This window comes from Chionomys nivalis, chromosome 24 (assembly GCF_950005125.1).
Source record: "Chionomys nivalis chromosome 24, mChiNiv1.1, whole genome shotgun sequence".
Taxonomy (NCBI): domain Eukaryota; kingdom Metazoa; phylum Chordata; class Mammalia; order Rodentia; family Cricetidae; genus Chionomys; species Chionomys nivalis.
Window position 1 is genome coordinate 4,963,481 of NC_080109.1, and position 27,332 is coordinate 4,990,812.

Below are 27,332 nucleotides of genomic sequence, written 5' to 3' on the forward strand. Positions count from 1 at the left end.
ATCACTTGAGCAAGAATGGAAAAGGACCCCCCCCCTCTTGGTTTCCACTTGAGAGGCTGGGATGGGGACAGCACCCAGACCTGTTCCTATGGCCAGAGGCCTGGAGAGTGGTCTAGGTGTGTTAGCTGAATCACCAATGCCAGTGCAGGAAGAAGGAGGCCTCAGTGGACCTGGTCAGTAGGAACTGAAGAGGACAGAGGACCAGAGGCAGGAGGGCAGGAGGAGCCTGGCTGCTCACCTGCAGGAGTGAGCAGATGACGCACTAATGAGTGACAGGGTTCCCAAATAATTGCTTGCACTGGGGTATAGTTGCATTCACAGGCAAAAACAAAAACAAACAAAAGACATAATGCTTCAGGGGGATTAGCATCATAAATGAAAATTATAGGGCTTCTTTGAAAAGACAAGACAGTGCAGTACTCCAGAGCTGAAGTTTCTCCATCCTTTATCCTGCAGCCTGAAAGGCCTTTCCCTTGGTTTTTTCCAAAGGGAAATCACAAATGGATAAGAATGGATGCCCAGGTAAGAAAGCACAAGCAGGCATCATTCGGATCAAATACGGGCAGTTTATTTCAATAAGTTGGCAGGTGTTTGGGAATTTATCATACTTAGGAAGACAAATTAATTTATAATTCCCCAATCTGTTCGTACAGACTTTGGGGGGCATACTAGAAACAACCTGTGAACATTGTAATTTCTCATATGATGTACACCCTCCCATACACATTTGTCTATAAAGACCACAGTGTGCAACCAAATGACATAATTCCCAATGCTTCCAACAAGTGTCCAAGGAAAAAGAAAAAAAGAAAAAGCAACCACAAAAAAAAAGAAAGAAAAAGAAAAAAGAAAGAAATGAAGCAAACAGAGAAAGGAAGGAAACCAAGAATAAAAGCGGTGAGGTGAGTTTAGGTTGTAGCGTGTTGGAAGCCATCTTCTTCCCAGACAAACCCTTAGATCTGAGGAAAACAACATTTCTTGTTAGGTGCCAACAACAACACAGATGATTGTTACTATGGTTCTGCTGTGTGTGTATGGGGCATGCCCTCTCCTGCCTTGACCGTAGCCATGCTAGCCTCTGGGATAAAAGACAGAGCCAAGATTCTAATCCTAACCCTAAAGGGCCAACTTCAGCCTTGCCATGACTTGGTTTCTAATGCCAAACGCTGCACTTTAGATGCCGTCTGTTAGAACAGAATGAGATGCAGCTTGCCTCACTCTCACTGCAGCCTCTGGATTGGAGTTAACAATTAACACCGAGCTGCTCCCAATGTAGCTTGGGCTCACTGGAGAGCATTTCGAGAAGAGCCAATGTCTTTTAGGAAGGGCGTTGCTAATAATCTTTTCTGCTTCCTACTCTGGCTCTCATCAATAAAATATTTATATTTATCATGTACTAGCACATATCACTCTAGTATTTACACACTCATGGAAATAGTTATGAAGACATGTAGAAATATTTAAGATGTTTCTCTGATCAATAAGGATTCTCTGGTGGGGCGGGGCTGTTTGTTTGGTCATCTGAGCACCATGAGTAATATCAGCTCAGTACAATTCACAGCTTTTCTCATGAGAGGTTTACTGCCCTGGAGGCCGGCCATCTAAGCAGGGTGACATTCAGGGCTGGCATGTGTAGCACCAATGTAAGAAAGGTGGGAAAGAACTATAGCACACAGGGGATGGTGTTAGCTCCAACCACGCTCTCCAAATTCACCCACACCCTCAGTGAGCTTTTCCAAAAAAGACCTTCCTTCCTCCCTCTGTTTCTTCCTGCCCGCCTTCTTTTTTTCTTCTTTATTTTTTTCAAATAAGAAACAAAAAGATCAATTTATTCTATGATTTCCTAATAAGTGCAAAGCCTAGGAAGAATGCTAAACCATTCTTTAACCAGCCACATCATTCAAAGGTGAACAACGTAGAAACGGAAGCCACTGGTTGGAAAAGCTTTCAGCACATTTCTCCTAAGAGGTTGGTGTCCTTGGATCCCACGCATAGTAATGGGGTTTGATGCTCACTTTCTTCTCTAGGGCATATTCGTAGTATTCTGTTTGGGTCATTACGGAGTAAACACACACACACTCGCACTCGCACACACATATTCACATTCATACACAGATTCCCACATTCACACATACTCTCTCTCACACACACATACACACACACACACACTTACAGACATACATGCTCACACTGTCTGCAAGGCAATGTGCAATGTATCTTTATAACAAACTGGCCCCAGGAAATTATTAATGAGGGGTGAAGAGGTTACAGGCGGCTAAGCCCACAAGAATGCCGATGCAAAGAAACTTCCTATTCAGTCAGAGGAGCTGAGGGCTGTGTGGTGAACACTGGCACTTGGAAAGGAATTCCTTCCTAGGCAAGAAATGGTCTCTACTGTGCACAGCCAAAATAAAATGAGTCATAACACTCCAGGTTTCCGAACTGTGTATTAGTTGGATGACCTCTGGTTCCTAAGGAAGTCAAGGACAGCACTAACTAAAAAGCAGTCCTCTCCCGCTACCTCTTTCCCCAGTACCACACTTGAGGACCCACTGAAGATGACACAGGGTTGATCCTGCCAGATACAATTGCTATCACACACTGGATGATGCTGTGTTTGTAACGTTTGTCTTTACTTTCAGGAAGGGAAGCAAGAAAACCCCTGCCAGGAAACAGGGCGGATGTACTCTTTGGACAAGCCCAGGCATGCCCCACTGACAGCACTGGCTGAACCCTCTCTTCCTAGAGAAAGTTTGCCTGCCGCTAGAAGCATTGGAAGATTGTAAGCCATGACTTTGAAGGCTCCAGAATAGAACTTTCAGTCTGAGTCCTGCCTGAGCAGGAGGATTGTTTAGAGCCGAAGACAGCTAAGAAATAATGATAAGGAGAAAGTTTTAGGTTCATTGTCTACCTCCAAACATGAATCATATTTTCTCCCTGTGATGATGGCATGAAATCCACTGTCTCCAAATTAGGATGGATAATGCGACCCTTACCGCTTGGAAGAAAGAGATGGTACCCAGAGAGGATCTATAAACAAACCTATTGCAGCCGCCCTCATATAGCACTGCTACCTCCAATTATTTTCCCAAGGCACTGCTCTAAACCATATCTGCCCAAACCCCAGTCCCTTTATCTTATCGCTTTCTTCAATTTACCATCCGCGATTAAAACAGTACGTAGGCCCCATGTCTCTTTCCTTCGGTTTCTACATCTTTCTGTGAAGTCCCAGGGCCTAGAAAATTACAAAACCTCTGTGTCTTTTTTCCTCTTCCTGCACTGTCATTTTCAGCTTAACTTGCACACCCCAGCCCCAAGAGCTAAGGTATAAATTGCTGCTCCCTTTCTAAGGCACAATAAGTAGGATTCTGCTATGAAAACAATCTATGTATACCTGTAATTATAAAATTTTCCAAAATACTTATACGTGCTATATTGCAAGTAGATATATTTATGAAATAAAAAAACATGACAATAATTATCAAGTATACCAAAACAAATCATACAAGAAATCAAATCTTCATAGATTTAAATGCTTACGTTTTGAATGTCTGAATGCCTACCAAGCCCTGGACACGACATTGTGGGTATGATGGCTTATATTCTAAACATAGAGGAGAAAGGTAGACACTTTTCTTTTTCTCTGAGTTTTTTTTTTGTCTTTGCATGGTGAGTACCTACTGCCTGTGGTGAGGTTCTAGGTGTATACAGCAAACAAAGCAGAGAAAGGAGGAAAGGACCTATACTACCTACAACAGCCTCAGCCTTTACCCTGGTGGAGGCTCGGGGACTTCATTTGTGAAGCTGCCTTCCAAAAAGTATCAAACAGCAGGGCTTATTACTAAACTAAATCAGATTTCTTCCCAGGGTACTACTCCTGCAATCCATGCAAGTGTAGTTAGGGAGTGAGGGATACACGTGTTCAGGTATTTATAGGGTTATGAATATGAGGTTAGATCTTGCTAAATTTTGAAATCTCCAATAGCATGAAAGTTCTAATAATTAAATTGTAACATTGCTGAATGAGTGTAGAAAGGTTTCTGCTCTAGATTGCCACAAGGCAAAAAATAAGTTAGCAAGACTCCTCCTGAGTGACCTCCAGTTGAAGACAGATACTTCAGGTCTGGCAAATGGTCTGTTTTGTACACACGAGGTCTTGAGTCGGGCTACTAGAACCCATGTAAAAGTAATGCATAAGCAAATTAATTAAATTAAATTAAACAAGGTGTGGTGGATGGCTCAGCGCTGAGAGGTGGAGACTGGCAGATGCCTGGGATTTGCCAGCCAGTCAGCCCTGCCTAACTGGGTACTTGGAGGACTGTGAAGGACCCTGTCTTGTAAAAGTGGTGATGGCACTTAAGGAGCTTTCCAGGGGTTGAGTTCAGTGCCCTTGCCCCAACACACACACACACACACACACACACACACACACAGAGAGAGAGAGAGAGAGAGAGAGAGAGAAACAGAGACAGAGAGAGAGACAGAGAGAGAGAGACTACTGATACTATTTTTTTGAGTACAGTATCCATGGCATGAATATAAGGAAGGAAGGTGGTTCCCACCTTTATTCCAGAGTCGGCTTAGCATTTGGATTTTTTTGTAGACAGAGAATGGGATTTCTCAATTAGCCAAAATCTGAGCCTGGTGATCCACTCTCTATCTCGTTAGAAATAATTGAATCGTTGCTTCCTACAAAATGTGTGGCACAAGAAATTAAACTGAATCCCTCCTATAGCCAAAGATGCTCTCAACAACAACACAGTCCACATCTAAAATCTCTAGGTGTTTCCAGGTGTCAATTTTAGGGGCAGCGAAATGGCCAGTAACTTACTTAGATGCAAAGGGGAAAAAAAATGTTCTTCTCCCAACCACATTGTCCCGCTTTAGACTGCATTCTCCAGAACAGAGTAAAATAACAACACAGGTCACATTGTTGTCTGTAGAGTATGACTTGTTGTAACATCAGAAGGTGAGTATCTGCCCAATTTCACTATCTTTAAAATAAGCAAAACCTTATTCTGGAGCTTTGCTTAAACCTCTGGTTTGACCAACACCATCGCTGTCCATGAGTATTGGAGTCACGAGAGTCAGCACCAGCAGTATGAAGTCACTGGGTGACAGGGTTACTTGTCTGCTATTGCAGAGATAGTCAACAGTATCCCTAAGCCTCTTAGGAAATGCCATACCTATCTGTTGATATCACATCACTGGGGAAGATATTAAGAGATAACCACTACCTAGAACTCAGATTCCCTTCAAATTCTTTCATCACAACTCCACCTTCATGACTCACGGATGATATCGACCATACTAGAACTAAACCTATTAATGTTTTAAGATATGAAGTATTCTTTAACCTGTTGTCAGTTCCAGTACAAAGATCTAAGTGACACACAAAATGTGGAAATCAATTTTGGTGGCTAGACTAACATGAAGACAGCAGAGACCAGCTCTCGCCTGACTCTCAGGAGGTGTCTGGTATTAATTAGTTAGCAAATTGATTTACTAAAGGTCTACACAAAGCCAGCCACTTTCTTCAACTTTCTAATCGCCGCTAAAGAGATTCAGTTTCTTTTATTAGCCTCTAATGGACTTAAACTATCAATAAGTTGTAGAAAACTTTTATTTGATTTCAGTTGTGATTTCTTTTTCTTCTTTTTCTAGCATCAAAAATAGATATATACAGCTCAGAGAAAATCTATAATAATTTTCAAGTTGTTGAACATAAAGAGCATTGATTAATTAGCATGAAAATTGAAGCTCAGGAAAGTTTATTATCTCTTTGAACTAATTTGAGGATAACTAGCTACAAAATAAACATAAAAATTTTGTCTTTTTATGGAAACACTAAAGGAAATATTAAGAATAAAATGTTTGAAATACAAACAAAAAGCCAAAGCACAATGTTTAAATTACAGCGCTCAAAACATATGATGACTTCTCCAATATGTTGAGCTTTATCCCCCGAGTAAGAGGATTTGCAGAGTAAAGCTCCATTGGTTCATGTGGGAATTACTCCTTGCTTTAACTGTCTCTTATCCTTCGCAAGGGAAACCTCTCCTTCTGCACCAAAGATTGCCCCTCTCCATCAACAGCTCTGTTGAGAAACTTGCCTTTGACACTAAGTCACGAGAGCGCCTCTCACAGAGCAGAATCAGGCAAAATGCTTGCCAAGCTCTGTCAGTTGAATACTTGCCAGAGAATATTCTAGACTGGAGTCAGCTAAGCGCTAGGTAGAAAGAATCTGAGAAGAACATGGAACTTTGAAAAGCCTTGGTCAGTATGCACATTTGACATTACATCACCCCAGGAGATGCGTCACTCTCTTTTCTACAGAACTCAACTCCAAGACCACTGTGACAGTGCACAGCGATATTATCACTGTATAAATTATTGCATGTATTTGTGCTATGAAAGCAGAGACAAGAGACTCCCATCTGCGCTTTTCATAGTCTGCTGTCCTTAAAAATCAACCAGATGCTAGCTTATAAGTGTATCTATCATAAAAAAGCAGTCAATATGTATTTTTTTCTTGTTTTTTTGTTTGTTTGTTTGTTTGTTTTTCAAGACAGGGTTTCTCTGTGCAACATCCCTGGCTGTCCTGGAACTAACTCTTGTAGACCAGGTTGGCCTCATACTCACAGAGATCGCCTGTCTCTGCCTCCCCAGTGCTGGGATTAAAGGCATGTGCCACCACCGCCTGATGTCAGTATGTGTTCTTTGCAAAAGTATGGATGGCAAAATTTCAAGGAGTTGAAACATAAGCCAAGATCCTGAATAAGGTGTAACATGGAAAAGAACAAAGACCACCAATGTATCGTTGAAAAAGTTCACTTTAAATCAGATAATCAGCACACCCAAGTCCTTAGCCCAGGACTGAAGGGTGCCAGGATGAGGCTGCCTACACACAGTACCCATAGCACAAAGCCAGGTTGCGTTTCTGCTAAATGTCAACACTTCTAATTGCAGCTGACTTCGAATCTAAATATACATGATAAATAATAAAAACTAAAGTCATTAATAACACTCCATCATAGAGAAAGGAAGCCAATGTAGGAAAACCAGGAAAAACATGCCTGGTTTTACGTGTCCCAAACACTGTACTCCCTTGCACACATCACAAACCTGTGCAGTCTAGGCACCATGCTTATGTAAACAGTAGTGAGTCATTTTAGTTTGCTTGTGACACTATAAATATTGGCATGTGCTTCCTGCTATGAATTCTGAACTCTCTCTCTCCAGGGTCTGCTTCTGTTTTGTCCATACGCCAGAGCTACAAAAAGCTTGCCCATAATCTCATATGTTCAGAGCTGAGAAAATCAACTTTATGTCCAAGGAAGAAGAAAACATAGCCTTTGTATTTTTTGAGTGACTATAGAAAACAACAATAACAAAAAATGAAACAAAAGAAAAAAAGCCCTTTCTCAAATATTTTTGCTTTCCATAGGACGAATTAGAATTGCCAATCTTAAAACCCAGAGGCACAAAGTGAAAACTAAAAATCAAGAGAAAACACCTGAGCTGCAGATGAAGTTAATTTGAAAATTCAGAACGGGAAGAGAATCCTAAAAACAAAGTTTTTGCAAATAAACTTTGGGAGGTCATGATCTTTTCTGAACAAATCAACTGTAAAGAGACATGATCACAAAGTTCACAGATTAAAAGTAGATTTTCCTGGAAATGATACATTTCTGTTTTCTGGTTGAGGAAACAACATTGTAAGCATCATCATTATAATCTGCCCATCGGGTTCTTGGTTCATCAATTTTATTCAGTCTAAGCAGAAAGACTGGGGCCATCCTGTGTGTACCCTTTTAGTTCCTCAAAATTAATCCAGACATTAGTTGCATCTCTCGGTTGTGAAATCAGGCATATGACTCACTTAAAGATCTTAGATGATGGTTTAGGATCCCAGAAGCCAACAGCACAGCAGGACAGGCTGTGTAGTTCGAAGTGTGCTCTCTGTATTTCACTCAAGAGCCTAGCATCTGAGGCACTGTGCTAAAGATTAGTCAACATTTTATTGACTGATACTTAAAAGTCAGGAAGATAAGACTCATTGATACCTTAAATCCACAGTGACAGCTGGTGACTACTGGAACACTCTGGGAGCTTTGGAAATGAGAACAGGAAGCAGAGAAATGGAAAAGGTTTTTTTTTAGCAGGGCATCTGGAAGAATGAAAGCCCTAAATGTCTGTGGGCTTTGCATAAGTGTGAAGAACCTCTGCTCCAGTCACAAGCACTTGTTAAATGGGCAGTATTCCCAGCCTCTGACAACTGAACTAGGGTATACACCTTCTAAATCATCTGTCCTTTGATTTCACACTGACAGATCCTATAGCAAATAAAAACCAAACAAATGTGTATTAAAGAAATATAGCTTTGAAAGGTAACCTCATAGTCCCAAAAGGATAACCATGTGAGGTCCCAGATGAGTAGTTGTAGTGATTCTCCAGTGAACACACATATCAAAACACTGAATTGAATATGGTAAACACACTGATTTATTTATTTTATCGATTGCTTTTGATGAAGTTTGGAAAATATAGGATAGTAAAATAATGATCTAAAAATATTAAGCATATGTTTTAAAAGGAAAGCAAAATAAAGCATTAGGAACCCAATCTAAATCTAAACTGTGAGACCCTTCTTGGCTTGCTAGGGTCTTATCAGTAACATTCACATAGTTCTATAGTATGTCAGATATAGGCCTTCATCATTAACAGATAACATTTCAGTTCTTTTTTTTCCACAACGATGTGTTGAAATGTGAAAAGACAATTGCATGCCAAAGGAAGAGGCTTTTCTCTCACAAGCCTATGCTTCTGCATGCAACTCCTCCTTCCCCGCTACACTCTTCATCCTTCACCATCTGCCTTAGATACTGACGTCATAGAAGGCTGTGCTCTCCTGGAGGTAGAACAGCCTTGGGTTCCTTTAGCATTCCGAAAAGGTCTCTAGTACATCACAAGCCACACTGGCTGGGAACACCAAGTGCATATATAACCACACTCACTAGACCTGTTTCCAGAGTGTGACAAGGCCATTAGAACAACAGTGTATAAGTCTGAACTGACCTCTTGGACCAGAGGGATGACGGGGCATTGGGAACATGAAGATGTTCATGGTGCATGCAGATCAGCTGTGGAGCATCTTGTGTAAGAAGGAACAAGGGCTATCTCAGTAACTCTTGGGGGCCACAAAGGTTTGCTCCTTAGTCTTCAGCCTAGCAGTACCACCACCACTCAGAACTTGTTCAAACGCCAACTCTCAGGCTCCACTCAGGACCTGCTAACTCAGAACCTGAATTTCAATCTGATCCCCAGGTCATCCACACCTGATTGGAGTAGCTCAACCACACCTGACTCTACCACAGCCCCACTGTGGGCAAGTTATTTAGCATTACCTTCATGCAGCTGATCAAAGGTGTAAAAAGGAGATGCTAAAACCTAGATTTTTGTTAGAGGCTGTTCGTTTGTTCCCAGCTGCCCAGATCAAAATAATCACATAGAAACTGTATTATTTGCAATACTGTTTAGCCAATAGCTTAAGCATATTTCTGGCTAATTCTTATATCTTAAATTAACCCATTTCTATTAATCTGTGTATCGCCATGTGGCTGTGGCTTACCATCAAGATTCCAGCACATCTGCCTCTTATGGGCAGCTACCTGGTATTTCATTGACCCCACCTTCTTCTCCCATCATTCAGTTTAGTTTACTGCCTAGCTCTATTCTGCTAAGCCACTGACCGAAACAGCTTTACCTATTAACCAATACAAGTAACACATATACAGAAGGAATTTCTACACCACTAGATCACAGAGTAATAATAAGGAGACTTTGGCACAGTTTGTGTCAGAGGTAATCAGCACCAGACTTTGGATAATGACAGCATGCAGAAAATACAAATACAACTATAAATATTTTACTAGCAAATAGAAATGTCAATATTCACTCACAACCTTTGTGTCTTCTTTAATGGAGTGTATCATACTTTGGAGCGTTTGTGTTGGAATACAGAACAGAAACTACCCATCTGAACCTGCAATTTCACATTGGAGTGCTAAGACTAAGACAGTCCACGTACTCTAAACATATGTGAAATTGAATCCCTGGGTGGCAGTGAGGTATCAGCAAGATGGGTCCTAGTATATCAAAGGAACAATAAAACCAATGTGTTCGGTGTCCTGATTTTCAGAGGAAATGGTACATTGATCAGTGAACGCTTAATCCCTTAGACATATCAAGGATCTCACTCTTTCTGCCCCTCCAGTGAGACACGTGTGGCTGGTATAAAGAGAACTACTCAGTCTGGCAAGGCCAATGATTTAGCTTATTGAGTTTTGGCACGCTGTTCAAGTCTGGCAACATGAGTTTGGCCCTCATGAATTTGATCAGTTCTCCTGATGCAGCCTCCCTAGCGCTGGAATTATAGCATATGACATCATGCCTGGCCCTCAGAACGTACACAAAAGTGAAAGGAGATAAATGACTCCCTAAAGTTGTTTGTTGAACTCTACACATCCATGTGCACAGCCTCATGAACACCCACACATACTGTTTACACAATAATAGAAATATGCTTCACCTAAAAGTGCTAAAAAATCAACAGGGAGAATGTAAAGCGTCTGTGAATTTCACCTGCATTCCCAGGTATGTAAGGGCTATGAGAGCCTGGGTCTTGTTCTTTCCCATGTATAGAGCCTATCCCTCTTCTCTGCCTGTCTTTTATATCCTAACATGCCAGTACAGAAACAAAACATGACTTCCCCTCTTTAGCTCTCATACCTGTTTCCCTCTTAAGTCTCAAAATCTCACGCCCTTACTTAGCCATTCTTCTATGCCTCTCATTGCATCGAAGTATTCAAATTTTTTTTCAAGTTTATTTTTTTCTGGTCACCCTATTCTTTATTCTGTTGCTTTTCAAACTTTGCGTTTGACCTTTGTCATTCTCCACTTTCTTTTTCAAGGCAAGTGCCCCATGCCTGGACTGTAGCTCCTTCACGGGGATTTCCTCATGCAGTTTCTCAATCCTTTAGCTGTGATCTTCAGTAGTCATCAGAGGTCATACGTCTCCATCTCTGCTTAGGAACAAGTTAGGTGTAGCTCATAATTTGACTTAGTGAAGCTCAGGTGGTCACTGGACTTTTTTCTGAAGTCAGTCAAATATTCTTCCTTTCTTGCTTCCAACTTACAGTGGCCATCCCTTTAGCTCTGTTTCTTATGTCACTGTCAAAACAAGTAATACTTTAGACTAAGTGTATTCCAATTTATGAAAATCTCCCTTTACCTCTGATTCTGCAAGGTACTGGTGCTGGCTATATTTCCAGTCCCTCCACACATAGCCTTCTCCAACAACTTCTCTCAATATCTTTTAATAACTCCATATAAACAAGCTTGTAATTTTTTCAAGTGTGCCCAAAACTATGACAGTTTCTTCTCTGCCTAAATGCTGGAGGCAAATCTCTCCTTTCTCCCTCTCTTCCTTCCTTCCTTCCTTCCTTCCTTCCTTCCTTCCTTCCTTTCTTTTTCTTTCTTCATTGTTGTTTTTATTTTGAGTTTTGAGGTAGGTTCTCCCCCTACAGCCTAGGTAGCCTTGAACTTACATCAATCTCCTGCTTCAACTGCCCTAGTCCTATAATTATAGATGTATATATCATTACTGACCTTAGATGTATATCTCATGTTCTCCTTTGAGTATAAATGACTTGGAGACAACAAGCTGTACAGATCTTAAGAGATCACGAAGGGTCCATGTGATGATGGCTGGGTGCCCAGAATGGCACTTTGGAAGGTGATAGAATGTTTAAATGGCCAGAGTCTAGTAGGGGGTTTTCTATCACTGGGACCATGCCCTTGAAAGGTACAGCAAGAAACAAGCACCTGCACTTTCCCCTCTTCTTCGTCTCAGCCATAGACTTCCACCATGATGCACTGTCCCAACAAATGGCTTAAAGATGTGGATTTGTCCAGTCATGGGTGAGAATTGCTACAACCCTGAGCCAAAAAAGACTGGTCCCTTTTATGAACTGATTATTGAGGTAACTGCTTTAGTGATGGAAAGCTGAGGAACACAGGAGCTAATTCAACTTTTCATGCTCCGGTATGCTTCACAGGTTGAGTAGAAACTAGCCTTCCTCTGTCGTTTACGTCTCAATTCAAAGAGTTTGTGTGAAGACAGATAGCATACAACTACATAAAGGAGTTGGTTCCGAATCTCAGCAGTTGTATGCAAAATCACAGAGAATCCAATTTAAGAGAAAATCTCAATAGATTTTTGTTGTTGTTGTTTTTCAGACTTAAGGCCATCATGAGAGAGACAGAGAGAGACAGAGAGACAGAGACAGAGAGAGAGTGAGAAAGGAGGGAAGAAAGAGCAAGTTTCACATTGCACAGAAACTATAGAATCCACCATTGTCTGTTGTTTAAACCTGAAAGTCAGAGAACTTACTTCCTCTGTCAAACTTCCAACAGCAACGCTGAAGAGGTGTCAACACGGCATGACAGCATCGTTATTAAAGGCTAGAAAGGATCATTGGTTCATTGTTTCTTACTATGAATTACTTACTTACTCCCTTCCTTTAAAGTCAAGGAAACCAAGCAGTGCTGAGGGGTGCCAGAGAACTATGATATGCTATAGACTTGATGTAGAAATTGGGTACCATCTCTGCTCACTCCGAGGCCCACAAGCATGCTTGACTTCTGCTCTTCACCCAAGGTACAAAGTTTATGCCCTCACCTATACAGGACCCATGTTCTGGATCAGTGTGACACAACCCTCCTGCTCAATTTCCGAAAAGGAGAAGGAATATTCCAACGTAACAAAGAGACTCTGCTGAGAAGACAGCCGAGGACTGGATTTAAGATCTAATTCTCCAGGAAGATGAACCGATGTCGTATGAGGTTTCTGAAAAGAGGTCTAATTCCAAGACAGGCAGAGTTCTGATGACCATGAATCATAACTGCTGTTGAATTTCTCTTTCACATGGCTGTAGTTACAGGTCTGCTCTTCTGAGCCAGAATAATTATTTTACAATTAGTTTAGACATGCCTGAGCCCAGAAGGAAAATTTCAATTTCAATCATCATATTTTCCTTTAATAGAACCCAGTGCTACCAAAAAGTAGGCCAATTCAACTTCTCACATGCAGTGGAATGGACAGATGGATGGGCATGGACTGAGTCTTAGGTGTTTTCAAGCTATGCTATAAAATAACAATGGTGGGATTTCAAGTGCAAGACAAAAACAAACAGACAAACAGCCAAATTTATCCCTTTACTCTCAAGATGGAGCCCAGGCACGACCCTATGAAGCAGCGCATGCAGCCCTAAATTTGGACTGCAAATCTATCACTTAAACATCTAGTAAATGACCCAATTTGTTTACACGGCCCTCGAGCTTTTTATGGACTTTCCATAAAGAAGTTATTACATCCATTCCCTTTATTTTGTTTAAGAGTGTTTGAATGAGCCCCAGAACCACAAGCTAGTTAAACAAGCCTTGCTTAGATGGACGTGGTCTCATATAATTCACCACTACCGGGGAACTTTGCGGAACGGTGTTTGTAGTTTGGAAACCCGCAGATTCCCACATGCCAGAAGTATTTCCTGTGCTTTGTGCAGTTTTCAATGTTCGGCAGATATAGCCTATGAGGCCCATTTTCCCGGGGTTTTTTTTCCAATGCAAAGTGTGGCATTTGCACTTCTTCCAGAAGGCCTGCACCTCCACGGCTTTTGCTGTGGCGGGCTAACCATTCAGAACAGGCTGCAGAGGAACATTGCAAGGGAAATGGGAAATCCAGACAAGCTAATGGGTTCCCTAAGATGTAAATGCAGGCTGTAGAAGGAAATCATTTTTTAAAGCAGTTAGCTTAATGGGGTGCCCAACTGATGCCTATTAAAAGTTATCGGTGCAGATTAAAAATAAATTTCCACCAGGAAAGAAAAACTGTTTTTAAGAAGCAGAGAGATTATTTAATTCCTTATTCCATGTGCTTAATCATGCCTTTAAACCTCAAGTCTGCAAATATCCTCAAGAAAACAGAAATGAAAGTTGCTCTTTAATGGTTTAGTGTCACCAGTTAAGTTTCTAGAGGAGCCTCTCAATATCCTGGCCAGATTTCAACGTGCAATGCTATGCTAGTCTTAAATGGCTGCTTCATGTGCAAATGGTTAAGACAAGTTTGACCACAATGACCAACACAGAGCACGATTCTATTGCAATGATATCTATATCTCTAATGGACAGAAATTGCATCAGCACTATGAAAATGTCCCTGTGCTATGACATGTGGTCTGGGTACTGTGAGGCTCTCCACGGGCCTATAGAGTATTAGCAACAGCACACTGAACTGTATGCAGAGTTTGAGATACCGTTCCACCCAATTTAATTGGTTATAATTATTATTGTTGTTGTTATTTTGTTATCAACATGGACAGCTCCTAGGTCTCATTCCTTCAACTATATATGTACAGATCCATGATTTTCAAATATATCCAATTTCAATCTCTTTAGGTATCTACAAAACTGCTATAATAAATTCAGATCTATATATTAGTGAAACTATTTTTATTGTTATTTATCAGAACCAGAGCCTTATACATGCTAAGTGTGTTCTTCAGTGATCAGATGGCAGGTCAAACTTTACCCAGCATTGCTGTAGATTTATGGTGTCTCCCAAGTTCCTAAACAATGTGAACCTCAACCCCCGTAATCATGTCTAGGTTTAAAATAGGACAAGTCAAGAAATACGCATACTGAATTGTGCCAGTTTTCCAAACTGAGTGAGAAAGCACCCACCGATAAAACAGTTTAAAATTCTGGCATGGTTGGCACACACCTTTGATTCCAGCACTTGGAAGGCAGAGGAGAAAGATCTTTGAGGCCACCCTGGTCTACATAGTAAGTGCCAAGACAGCCAGGACTATGTAGAAAGATGCAGTTTCAAAAAAGAAAAAAGAAAGAAAGAAATATGGAAGGGAGGAAGGAAGGAAGGAAGGAAGGAAGGAAGGAAGGAAGGAAGGAAGGAAGGAAGGAAGGAAGGAAAATATTTTTTTCATCTCATCTGCTCCCATCTTTGCTCACATCTAAGCAAATGTATTGATTATAAACACCCTCAGTTGCTATAGAAAGGGAAATTACAGCACTTTAATGGCTCCCAATTTACATTTCTAATCACCTTAGCTATGAACACATGTGATGGTACGGGACATAAGCTGTGATTTATCCCTAAGCAGAGAGAAAAGGTGACTGAAAGACAGACATCCATATAATGAGCCAGGGAAGAAAAAAAAAGAACTGCCAGAAACAGCAGCAATGTCATGGAAATCTAAGTTCTGCTGATGTTTCTCATTTATTTTGTGATTCAAGGGCAGGCACAGTGGGCAGCTGGGTGTACGTAAGCCAGAGGCCCAGTTCTATCATACAAACACTGAAATGCTTGAAACAGCGTCCACCAGGAGCAAGGATTCCTGGAGTGCAAACAGCACAGCTGCAAATAATGGCAGCATATCTACAAAGCACACTCACTGTCGTTGGGTCATTTCCGGTCCTTACCTATCTTAAGATCCTGTAGGCATTGTGATATATACAGGGGCCAAAGGGAACCTCCACAGAGAACGAACGCAGTTTCTCAGCAAAGGCATCTGTCTCGTAAGGACTAGTATCCTACAGCATTTGACTTCCTCCTCTTCGCTTAAAACTAGCAAGGCTGATGTGGTGCTTAGGTAACAGCTTCATTATACCAATGCCTTGTAACAGAAGCTGCCTCTGGTCAACCTCTGGAACCCTCCCCCAGCCTCCTTCTGCATGCCATCTACTTCATGAATGAAGTGTGAAAATAGCTCTTTGTTTCCATCAAGGAAGCAATGCAGAATAGTGTGAGTGCACGAGGCAGGGCTCGGGATCTGGGAGGGAGATTATGCAGTTTGCTCATCTAGCCCATTCAGAATATGCTTAACTACTGAAAGAAAAGAAAAGAAAAAGAAAAAAAAAAACTCAAGCAACAGTAATTAACCATGAACACCAAAGCATAACTCTGTCCCTTCATGCCTGTTTAGAAAAAATAACTAAAAATAGTGGTTTAGAGCTTTAGTATAAACGTGAAGACAGTTTTTGTCTTTCATTATGTTGACTGTGAATGCTGCAGGAAGCAGACCCTGAAAACAGCACCAAGACATCAAATACAGGCGCTCAGGACGACTTTCTCCATTTCCCGCTTTCTAGAGTCTAGACTAGACTGTTCTTGTCTTTGTTGCTTTGTTCAGGCTGCTCCTGTCTGTAGAATGCTTCCTTTTATCTCAAACACTCATTCTGAATCAAGTCAGCTATGCTTAAAGGAACATTTCTCCTTGAACCGGGGAAAATCAGCCATCCAGACCAAGCAACTATTCAAATGTGGTCATTCCTCTTCATCCTCATATTATTGCGGACACAAAACTGATAGCACATGAGCTAACGGATGGTTCTGCCAACCTTCTGCCTCAGATTTTCAAGGCCAATAACTGCCCCAGTGTTCAGAGAGATGGGGTATGAGGATGGCGAGTTTAAAAAAACAGCCTGGGCTACAATGGTGAGGTCAAGATCAACTTGAACTACAAAGAGCAGATGTTTAAAAAGGAGGAAGAAGAGGAAGGGGGTGGAAGTAACAAGTTCTTCATGTACCCAGCAGAACCCCAGCACCTAGGGCAGAAAGAGCTAGGGACAGAACACATGCTCATTACAATGCCCGAAAAAAAAATTCAAGAGCTGTTTCCCAAAGACTAGGCACATGCCTACAAGGTCTGTCTTAGAGTCAGACTTAAGGAGACTATTTCACCAGCTATGGGAACTCCACTAAGCTACTTGTTTATCTGAGTACCTAAGGGGATGGTTGCAGATGAACTGTGCCCTTTCTGCAAACACAGAGCATAAACATGCTCCCTGACAGGCACTTCTGAGAACTCCTAAAGCTTCTCAAAATGAGGGACTTACACAGAGTCCCCAAGAACCGTCCCTAGACTGTGGGATCTGCGTTTTCCTGGTGGCCCTGTTGTCTTCTCAATGTGCAAAAGACACTGCAGCAATGGGAACTCATGACCTTGATAACAGCAATGTGCCTTCGGAATTGGGAGGCTGGCTTCCTTGAAGGGAATACAGTACTCCTCAGGAGGTGTTCAGCAACACACCTCATCTCACTGGGAAATTACTCAGCTCAACAGAAAAGGGATGAAGGAAGCCAAGCACAGGAGCATTATCATTTGAAAGTTGGAGGGATTACCACAGGCCATGAAAAAGCAAAAGCAGTAAAAGCTAGCCTTGGAAAGACAACTGGGCGACCACCAAGACCAGTGACAACCATAAGTAGGCAATGCCACCTCCAATGGACCAGAATAACATCTGTGATGCCTGAGATCTAATGGGAAGCGAATTCAACGCCATCACTGTGGGAAACATGAACTTAGAATGCACAAAAATATCATATTTAAGTACTTGGCTTTAGTGTTACAGCTCACCTTTATAAGTTCTAGACCATTTGTGTTAAGATTTAATCATTTCAACAGAAAGTTTCTTAAATTAAACCTATGTTGTCTCAGGCAAGTCATTGATCTATTGTAGTGAGTTTATTTTCTGCTGTTCTTGGTTTTGTAAAAAACAAAAACAAAGAACTTTTGAATGGGACCAACCGTGTGGCAGTCATAAAATTTTCTTCCATAGAAGAGCACACTGAGCTTGCTCTAGTTCACCACATGGTTATTCATCAATTCCTATTAAACATTTAGTGAAAAATATTGCTATATAAAAGATTGACATTTTAAAAATACATACATCTCCATTTTTAGAATCAACTTTTCCAAAATTAAGCATCCATTTCATCACAGGCAATTGCTGAACTGAAATATTAATTAAAATAACTCATGAAGCAGTTGACCTGCTTTCTGTGAAACTGAGTGGTAAGAATTCTAAAGGCAGCCCCTTTAGTCAATTGTCAAACTATCCTATGCTTATACAGCAGAATTATCAGAGTATGCATTAGCCAGACAAACTGATATATGAATTGAATGTGCTCATTATGAAGCTGGCTGTTTACTTAAGTGTTCTTGTAGATGTTTTATCTCTCAGACAAGCAAAATACTAAACCTTATAGAAAAAAATGCTTTGAAAAGTATCTCGTTCTAACAACACGATGCCATTGGCCTATTAGAGTCTAGTATGAGGAACGATAGATCAACACATCAGAAATTAACTGCTGATAAGCTATCTCATCCTTTTACGAAAGATGGCTTTTCTCTAAGGTCTCACTCAGTTTTCTTGTCAGAGGATACTAGGGTCTTCCCAGGTCAGACCTCATCATCATAGTACTGGTTGTTAATTTCTAGCATCTGAAGGTGCAAACTGTCTATGAGTCAAAGCACATAATGAAAAGCAGCCTGGTTTTCTGGTTTCTCATCTACTTCCCATTCTTAACAGTCTCAGCCCACATCAAATCCCCACCCTCAGAAGACACATCATATGGATACATGCAAACGGCACTTTTAAAAAGAGTAGCCAGCACCACACCGTATCTAGGAAACCTGCCCACTGCTTGGTACCTACTTGGGGTACACTTGGGGATTTGGTATCTTCACCAAAACTGTCAAGTAGTATTCTGATCTGTCCCACCATTCCCAAGTTTATCTTTCTGTGGAAAGGACCAAACACTGTGGAGAACAGCTTTAAAGGGGGCCTGCTTCTATAACAGATACCACTGTCTTGCTACATAAAGGTGTCTCTCATCCAGACTATTTCACAGATATTGGTGGGAACACAGGATTGCCTCGCCCTGATCCGGGGGTTATAGCTCCTACAGAGAACAAATCAGACTAGGCCCAAGCTCCCAAAAGGACTCAGACTCCATAGTAAGATCTGAGAAGAACAGACCCCCGACTGAAAGAAAAGAGTCAAGGAACAAGAAGAATCTAATAAAGCAGGTCAAGTCCTAACCAGCTACTTATCCTTGATGAGGCACTAAGGTTGGACAGCTGGACTAAAAGGTCAGAAAAACCTGTCCTGGGAGATGCTACGTCTAATATCCACAACAGGAAGGGGCAGCTTAAACAAAGAAAGAGTGGTCGGTATTAGCTGGGGAAGCAGGGACAGTCAACGAAAGCACTGGACCTCCCATGTCCATGTCCATTCATCTTCTACATGCACCTCTTAAAAGTAAAACCAAAAACCTGCCAGTGAGGTGTACCCCAAAAGAAACCACACCCCTTCTTCACTCCAGGTACCTCCAGTAAATTTAATCTTAGTCAAAGCCACACCTTAACCTGGTCCAGCCTCTCAAAGGCCATTGGCTAAAGGAAATTCCCCATCAAGCCTCTAGACAGATTCATAAAAAAAAGAAAAGGGAGCCAGGCAGTGGTGGCGCATACCTTTAACCCCAGCACTCAGGAGGCAGAGACAGGGGGATCTCTGTGAGTTTGAAACCAGCCTAGTCTACAGAGTGAGTTCCAGGACAGGCTCCAAAGCTAGAGAGACCCTGTCTCAGGGGAAGAAGAAAAAGGGGGGAGGGGCCATATTTTCCCTCACAGGTGAAGTCGGAAGTGGAGATAAAGATATAGCACAAAATGTTTAATAAGTGAATTTGCAATTATATGAATAGTACAGAGATATTTAGACTACAGTCAATAGTTACAAATAAATGATCCATTACATTAAAATTAGAATAATCTAATGAAGAAACCTTGATTATGACATGGTATTTTGACACAAAACAAAGCCAATGGGGATTACTCTAGATGTGTTGGAAATACTGGATTTCCAGATGTTTTATATAAATTAACCTCTATCAGATTATCATCAGGATTTTTAAATACAAGACAAGGAAGTTTATAGATAGAGCTGAGACTCTTAACACTACGGAAGTTACAATCACAAAGGTAGATGTGGCCATCAGACAGGCAAGAAGGGACTTTCAGGAAGGCTAATGCACCAACACAGCTAAGGCTTAGCTGGGTGAGAGAGCGGTACACTCAGGCTGCAACTGGAGAGAAAGCCTAGTTTCAATCCCAGCATATTTTTACTAGGCGTTAACAAGTTCCCTGAGCATCTGCGGAGCATCTTCAGGACCTGTACATGTTCCAAACACCTTCTAAATGTAACGTGCAGTAAATCTGAATCAGCACAAATGAAGACTGTTGGTACAGGACTTTCAAAACCCACCTACTGCAAGGAAAGGCCAGGACTCATCGTTACATAAGAGTTCTTTCCCTAGTCAGCTGCCTCGGCTCTCAGACAGAGCAAAACCATAGGAGGAAGTTTCTTCTTAAAACTCCTAAATAACAAAAATAAATGTTACAAAGGTCACACACTCTAACTTGCAAGGAAGTCCTTGTAGCCCTCACTCAGACCCTGTGTCCTGTTGGACACCTTAAAGACTCTGGTCGGTTTGTGCACAGAAGGGCTCCCAGGTTACACCGTGTAAAGGGGTAAGAGGTGGGCGCATTTGATTAGGGTACAGGCATGTGACAGCAGTAACAAGAAAAAGCTAGCACTAAAGGAGGGACCAGCACCTCAAAAGCACTCCTAGTGCAGCATTCTGCCCTAGCTCAATTGCCCCAAGAATGATGAAGGATCCTCTAGAAAGAGCATATGCAATGACCGATGCTTCCAAGTGAGTCTCAAAAGAGGCAAACTCTGAGTCAAAATTCAAAGAATGAGGACAGTGAAAAGCAATTTCAGATTATGCGTCAATTAAAATCACTGACACAATTCACGCGATGCGTGACACCAGCGACAGCCTTGGGATTACTATCGATTTAGATCAGTGCACAAAGTAAGACTTCCTTCTTGTTTCTGAACATATACGTGATTCCTCCTGCTGCAACACAGAGGCTCTCAGGAAGAACTTCGGCATCTCACGGTAGGCATTCTCACCCCCAGACACTTGTGTCATATCAAGTTTAGCAGTCAGAAACCCTCCAAGTAGGTTAATGGTATTTTTCAATTCATTTCCTTGAGGAAAACTGAGAAAGCATTGCTTCATACTAGAGCCTTCAGGGTGTGAATTAAGCCTTCAGGGACGATGAAGGGCTGGGTGTAATGTTAAGTGGTATAGATCTCATCTCACATGTGTGAGGCCTGGGCTCCATCACTAACAGTGAGGGGGAGGTGGATAAAAGCATTTCTCATTCAAATAGCAAGAGTTATAATCTTACAATAGGAAACAGAGAAACAAACAAGTAACCAGTAACTGGATAAATGACCCCAGTCCCTAAGTTTCAGTCATGCCCACACGCTCCAGTCTAAGAGTGTGTGTGTGTATGTGTGTATCCACCATGGAACAGACCTAGCATCCAATGCCCACTTATGACGTCAAAATAATACTGTAACTAAGGCCTAGGAATATAAACACATTGGGAGGGGGCCTGGACAACAGAGCAAGCTCCTATCATCACAAAACAAGATCAATTTGAACCTTGAACCTTTGAAAGGTCTTTGCATACAGCACATCAAGTGGACCCCTGGCTTCTCTAGGTGGAATTTTCAGGAGGGTTCACACCTTCAGAGCGCAACAATCATCAAAACAGAAAGAGCAACAGGGCAATCAAAACTCAAACACAACTCAAGTTGAGGCTGAACAATGACCCAAATAAGGAAGTGGCAATTTGAAAGCCAAAGAGAAGAAAGAAGAAGCGGTTATTCCAGGAAATCTGGTCACATTCCAGAGGGATCTTCTCTCACACCCACCTGTTAGCTTCAAATCCTGAAACCCTGAGGAAGTGGAAAACTCAACCTGAGCATGTGCAGAAAAATAGCTCTATACTGCCCCCTAGTGCTGGCCAGGCCCACCTCTCCTTAGGCTGGAAAGGGTAAGGTGAGTTCCTCTGCTGGCCACTTCCTGCCGCCAACACTCCAAGAGCTAAACTTAGCCATATCCTCTGCCCACAGATTAGGAAACGACTGAGCTATTTTTAGCATCATACATCTTAGGAATGAGAAAGAGCCAGCCTCAGATGGCACCAGAAGGTGTGTGGCCTGGCTTACTGAACTCACCTCTCCTGAGGATGGGGAGCAACCCAGCGGCTGTAGGCAGCTGAAAGTTCCAGGGCTCTCACTGCCAAGTGCTGATAGCACATGGATCACAAGAAAGGACCACAAGGAAAGAGCAAGGCCACGCACAGGTCCTGAGGAGTCTGGGAGATGCTAGGACACGGCAGTAAGAGATGAGGGACCAAGGACAGGGAGAAGAAGAGCATGATGCCCTGGTGTCAGGAAGAAGGTGATGCAGTAAGAAGCGCTATTTTGAACTGGACATTTATTTTGCACGATACAGGACAAAGGTTGGTCGGATCTGCTTTCTGCCAATGTATAGCTGGCACTGTGACTCCTTTGACCCCTCAGCCCTCTGCAGGCCGTACTATGATTATAGACAGATCAAACTGCCCTTTGATCAGGTTCAGGAGCCTGCAGATGCCACATGCCACCACATTAGCTAGGGGTAAGGAGCAGGCACAGCGATAAATGTGATTCTGTACCCTGGCACAGCAAGGGATAGTGAAGAGTACTTGTGCATTTTTGGACTTTTTTTTAAAAGATGAACACTTTACAGAACTGAAATCCAGATGTGGAGCCTTGAAGCATCCCCTATATAGAGAAAATGCCACTGCCAGTTAGACAATGTTTGCGCTCGATTTTCAACCTGCAAACATTGTTCACAGACTTCTTACCTGGTTAGTGAGGTTGCATTGTAAACAGATGACAAAGTAGAAAAACATGTCCATTTCTTTCCAAATAGCGGCACTTGTACACAGGGTGTTTAATATTCCAGTTTCAGGCAGCCCACATTAACATTGTGGTTTCGTGTGCAGTATAAAATTTCTATTTACAAAAGAGTCTCAAGAATTACTTCATAATGGCAGATCAAGAGCAAAAGACTTCAGAAATGGCATGATGTAAATCATATGGGGTTCAGAGGCTAAGCAAATTACACACCCGAAGCTTCCCTGGCCTTATGAAAAGAGCCTTTCTCCAGCTCTGTGCAATCCCAGCCCAGGGGAACTTGCATCTGAACGTTTTCTAAACATTTCAGGTACACTTGAAAGCTGAAAGTAATTCTCATTTCCTATGCCGGATTAAGTCGTTTCCAACACACACAAAATAGTCATTCACGAACACACACAAAAACCACACCACCAAAAGGTGAGGACTTCTGGGCACAAAGGCACGTTTTTAAAAAACAGTTCAAGAGGAAAAAACCATCACTGATTGCCTTGAAAAGGTTCAAGTGGCCTCTCGACCTCTATCTTCTCACCTAATTCTTAATTGGTGCCTGCCTTCCCATGTACAACGTTTCAGTTAAGGACGCTGATGCCTTTCCCGAACTCACTCTACCCACACCCCCGGATACCTGTGCAAAGTCAAACTTGCCACAACTCATTCATTTTCTTCTTGAAAGGTGTTCTTTTACGTGTGTCTCTGGCCTTATGCCACCCTGCAATGTCTTTTCCAAGCCTTCCCACAGCCCCAGTGTCCTCTCCAGGCTGAGGTTGTGGGGCATTCCGGCTCGCGCTGCCCAGTGAGTTTTGGAAGTTGCAAACTCCCTGTTTCCCCACCGCTAAAGTGCACGCGGACTCACAGGACTCCATCTGCAGCGCCAGAGGCGCGACCATCAGCTACAGGGTTGAAGGAAGGACCCCACACGCCACCGCACAATGCCAACCGGAACGCAGGGAGAGAAGCGGGAAGGGGGAGGAGGGGGCGAGACTCACCGTTCTGCTCCTTGTCGCTGGAGAGCTGCAACTTGCTGCTCAGGTTGGACTCAGCCCGAGTCCCGGTTCTCTGGCCGGCCAGGGCAGATGTCAGCAGGAGGAGGCCGAGGAGGAGCATTTGGCTGACTGGGGCGAGGGCTCACTCGCGGCGGGCACTGGGGAAGCGGCAAGTCCGAGGCTCAGCCCAGCCTGGGGAAGGCTGCGCTGCAGTGGAAGCGCCTGGCCGGCTCTGGCAGCGGAGAATCGCAGGGTAGTTTCCACATAATCCCATCCAAAACTTTTTCCTAGAGCCCTCTTCTGTGTCTCCAGTTTTTGAAAAGGATCAAAGCAAAACCTGGACCTGAACCAGTTTCCCAAGGTTTAAACAAATCCTGAGCTGTGCCGAAGTGCCGGGGGTGGGGGGGAGGCGAGGGAGGAAAGAGGGGGTGGGGACGCGGGGGAGCGGCGAGGAGTCGTGGCGACTCGCAGGGAGCACCTGTCAGTTTGGGGGGCAGGACGCAGGCGAGGACTCGAGGTCCCGCCGAGCCAGTCTGGAAGCCAGGTCGGCAGCGAGGCGAGCACCTTGGGATCAATGACAAAGCTGCGGAGCGGGGCGGCCGGCGGCGCCCCACCCCCACCTGGGGGGAGGGGACCGTGCCCGGCGAGCGCCGCGCGGGTCCTGGGCGGGCAGGGAGGCCGCGGGGGCTACTTGGGGTTGGCCCCAATCCTCCGCGGAGCGGCCAACTAGCTGCGGTCGGCGGCCACCGAAGTCCTCCCGGGGACGGTGTACGCTCTGCAGGAAGCCGAGAGACCCAAGGCGGCTCGGAGTCCCGCGCGCTCGGGTGCCTGAGCTGCAGCAAGGTTGGACGCACGGCTGGGGAGCGGTGGCCGCTTTGCACTGGCTGCGCTGGGAAGGCCTGGCGGGCCGGGACGACCGCGTTTGTCCCCTCCCTGTCTCCACCTTCCCCCAGCGGGCGGCGCGCGGGGCGCGGGGCGGGCTGGCGGGCGGGCTCGGGGGGTGCGGGGGGCGCGGGCCGCCAGCTGGCGGGCCAACAGGTGCTGGCGCAGACAGGGGGTGCTGCGGGGCCCGCGGCAGACTGAGCCCACACTGTGGCGAGGAATGCCGCCAGGCGGCCCTGGCTTCCTTTCCCCTGGGGCGCCCCTAACCCCAAATAAGGAGCCAGAGGGTTGCTGAAGGTTGCTGCAAAAGCAGAAAGAGCAAAGTGGGAGAGGACAGCCACTCCTCTTCTGGCTCTCCCTGGCTGAGACTTGTCTTTCATTCCGAAGGGGATCCCCACTCCCAAAGAGCTTTGCCAGGACTGGTGGCCAGAGTTCTGAACTGAAGAAGGGAAGTTGAACTCAGGATCCTTCTAGAATGACTCTTTCTGAACTAGGACGAATGAAACAAAAGTGAAGAGAGAGTCCAAAATACCACATGAATTGAAGCCTTGCACCACTGGATCCAAATGCACCCTGTCAGGCAAGGAGCTGGAGTTGGAGGGTAGCCCTGAGCACTGGAGTCTCCGCTTCAGCAGTTGGGTACTGCATGAGCGTTTACATGGAATCCAGCACCTACCTGGAGTGTCTGGGGACACCACATACTCTCCTAGGCCGTCCCGGAGCCCCTGATATTTGAACTGGTTGCCCTTAAGCATGAAGTGCTTGGTGCTGAGACCTAAAAGGGTTTGTTCTCACGGATTCGTCAGCAGAGCCTGCACTGGTTCCACATGAGATGCTTGTGTCTGTGACAAGGATCTAGCATGCTTTCCTTATCAAAGCGCAGAAAATCCTCACGAAAGTGTTGAAGGCACAAGCAAAATTTGAGTCCTAAACAAAAGGATGCATCTTCTTGGGCAATAAAAAAAAAGAAAAGAAAACTAAGAAAAGTTTAAATGCTATCTCAAACAAATGCGGTCAGGTGTGTCATCAGATCTTTTGTCGCATCAACCAGTGCGAGCGCTTCAACCACAGAGCCAAGGGAACACTATTCCTGAAACCCAGGCATAATTCAGGACCAGGAACAAACTACGGGTCCAGTCCCTATGCTAAAACGTCAAGCCTTTCTGTTCTTGAACACATTGGGCCTACCAAACAGCTCTCTCTGCTAACCAGGTCCCACTCCTCTTTCCCTGTCTTCTAACTGGGTACTGCAGAGATTGTTCCTTAGGATAACTCCTGTTTGGCATCCAGGAAGACCCTAAATTCAATTCCCAGCACCAAATAAATAAAAGTACTACCGTTCTCCCGTAAAAACTTTACAAACATGTCCCATTCATTCATCCTTCTTTGGTTCTTACCTCCACAATGCTGAATATAAAGACAGTAAGTCCCTCGCTTAGACTTTAAGAGTATACAAGTTAATGGTACAAATCTTGTGACTTTGTTCAAACTAGCAGCTCATCATCTCCGGTGCAAGTCTGTAACTGTACATAGGAATTTCAAAACTATTTTGTACAGTTTTTGCATGTGCAATCTCCAATTTTAATCAAAAGGAGATACAAAAAAGACACGCCTCCTAAATGGATCTCTTCACAATCCGTACTGTCCCTTACTGTCCAGTCTTCATAATTTTCTTGGTTGTCAGATCAGGGATTTTCTAAATGAGCGTCTTGCATTTCTATACAGTTGGCATTCTTGACCACCCACGTAGGGTGTGTGTGTGCGCGCGCGTGCGCGCTCAGATTTAATCCATTTGCACTCAAGACTGCAAGGGGTGATGACTAAGCTTTATTTTGTATCTCTTCAGATTGGCCAGAACAGTGCCTGGCACACCGGGACCATAAATAAACACACCGGGCTGACTGACAGGTTTCTTTATTGGACTCACATTCTCCCTGGAATTTCAGAGAAGGTTGCATTTGAAAAGTTACAGACGATCTACAATAGGACTCCACCTCTGTGTTTCACCTCATCCATATTCTACAGAATGATTTGACAATTGCCTTTATAAATAAAACCAGCCAGGTTCTCCTGAGTGACCCCAAGACAAAATCACATCCACATTGGCTGGTTTCTTCTCAGTATACCCACATGGTTGCTGTTTGAACTGCTCTTGCCCTTGGCAAAGTTCTTTTTAACACTTTGTCCTCTGCTGGTATTTTGTTCCCTTTTGCTTTTAAACTTTCCCCAGGAAAGTAAAACCCTTACACTGAAAGTCAGCTTTACAAAATCCAGAGTCCTGCAATTACTAAACAATCTATTTTGAATGAATATGGCTTTGTTTTAGCCCAAGGCATTTTCCTTGAGGAATGGTATCCATGCCGCCAACCAAGAAAAAAATCATTTCAAACATTCTTTGTGGTTTTCATGTTTCTTAAAAAACCGTAGGAAGCTGTGGGCATGGCAATCCTCCTGGATGGACCGGGAGCCAGTGCAACCTATAAATTATGACTGAAAACCATGGCAGCATGCACTTGACTTCCGGATGGCCATGTGGGGGAGGGGAAGAGGAGTCTCTACAATTTTTTAAAAACTGAAATAAGCCTCCTAACAAGATATCACACCAGTTAATCCTAAAATAACGAGAAGGGAAGAAGAGCAGGGACCATGGGAATGTATTTTTTCAGCCAGAAAATCAAATAATACAAATTGTATTGTTCTTTTTCAGTACACACACACACA

The 27,332-nt window shown here is 43.4% G+C and overlaps 1 protein-coding gene across 1 annotated transcript in view; it reads right to left on the reverse strand.

Moving 5' to 3' along the window:
* Window positions 1–24,623, reverse strand: part of Pdgfc (platelet derived growth factor C) — a 145,878-nt gene extending 121,255 nt beyond the window's left edge. The window contains exon 1 of the mRNA XM_057756980.1: window positions 23,733–24,623. Within this exon, the coding sequence (XP_057612963.1) occupies window positions 23,733–23,850 (118 nt within the window). The 5' untranslated portion in view covers window positions 23,851–24,623. The remainder of the gene's footprint in view (window positions 1–23,732) is intronic.
* Window positions 24,624–27,332: the final 2,709 nt, after the last annotated feature.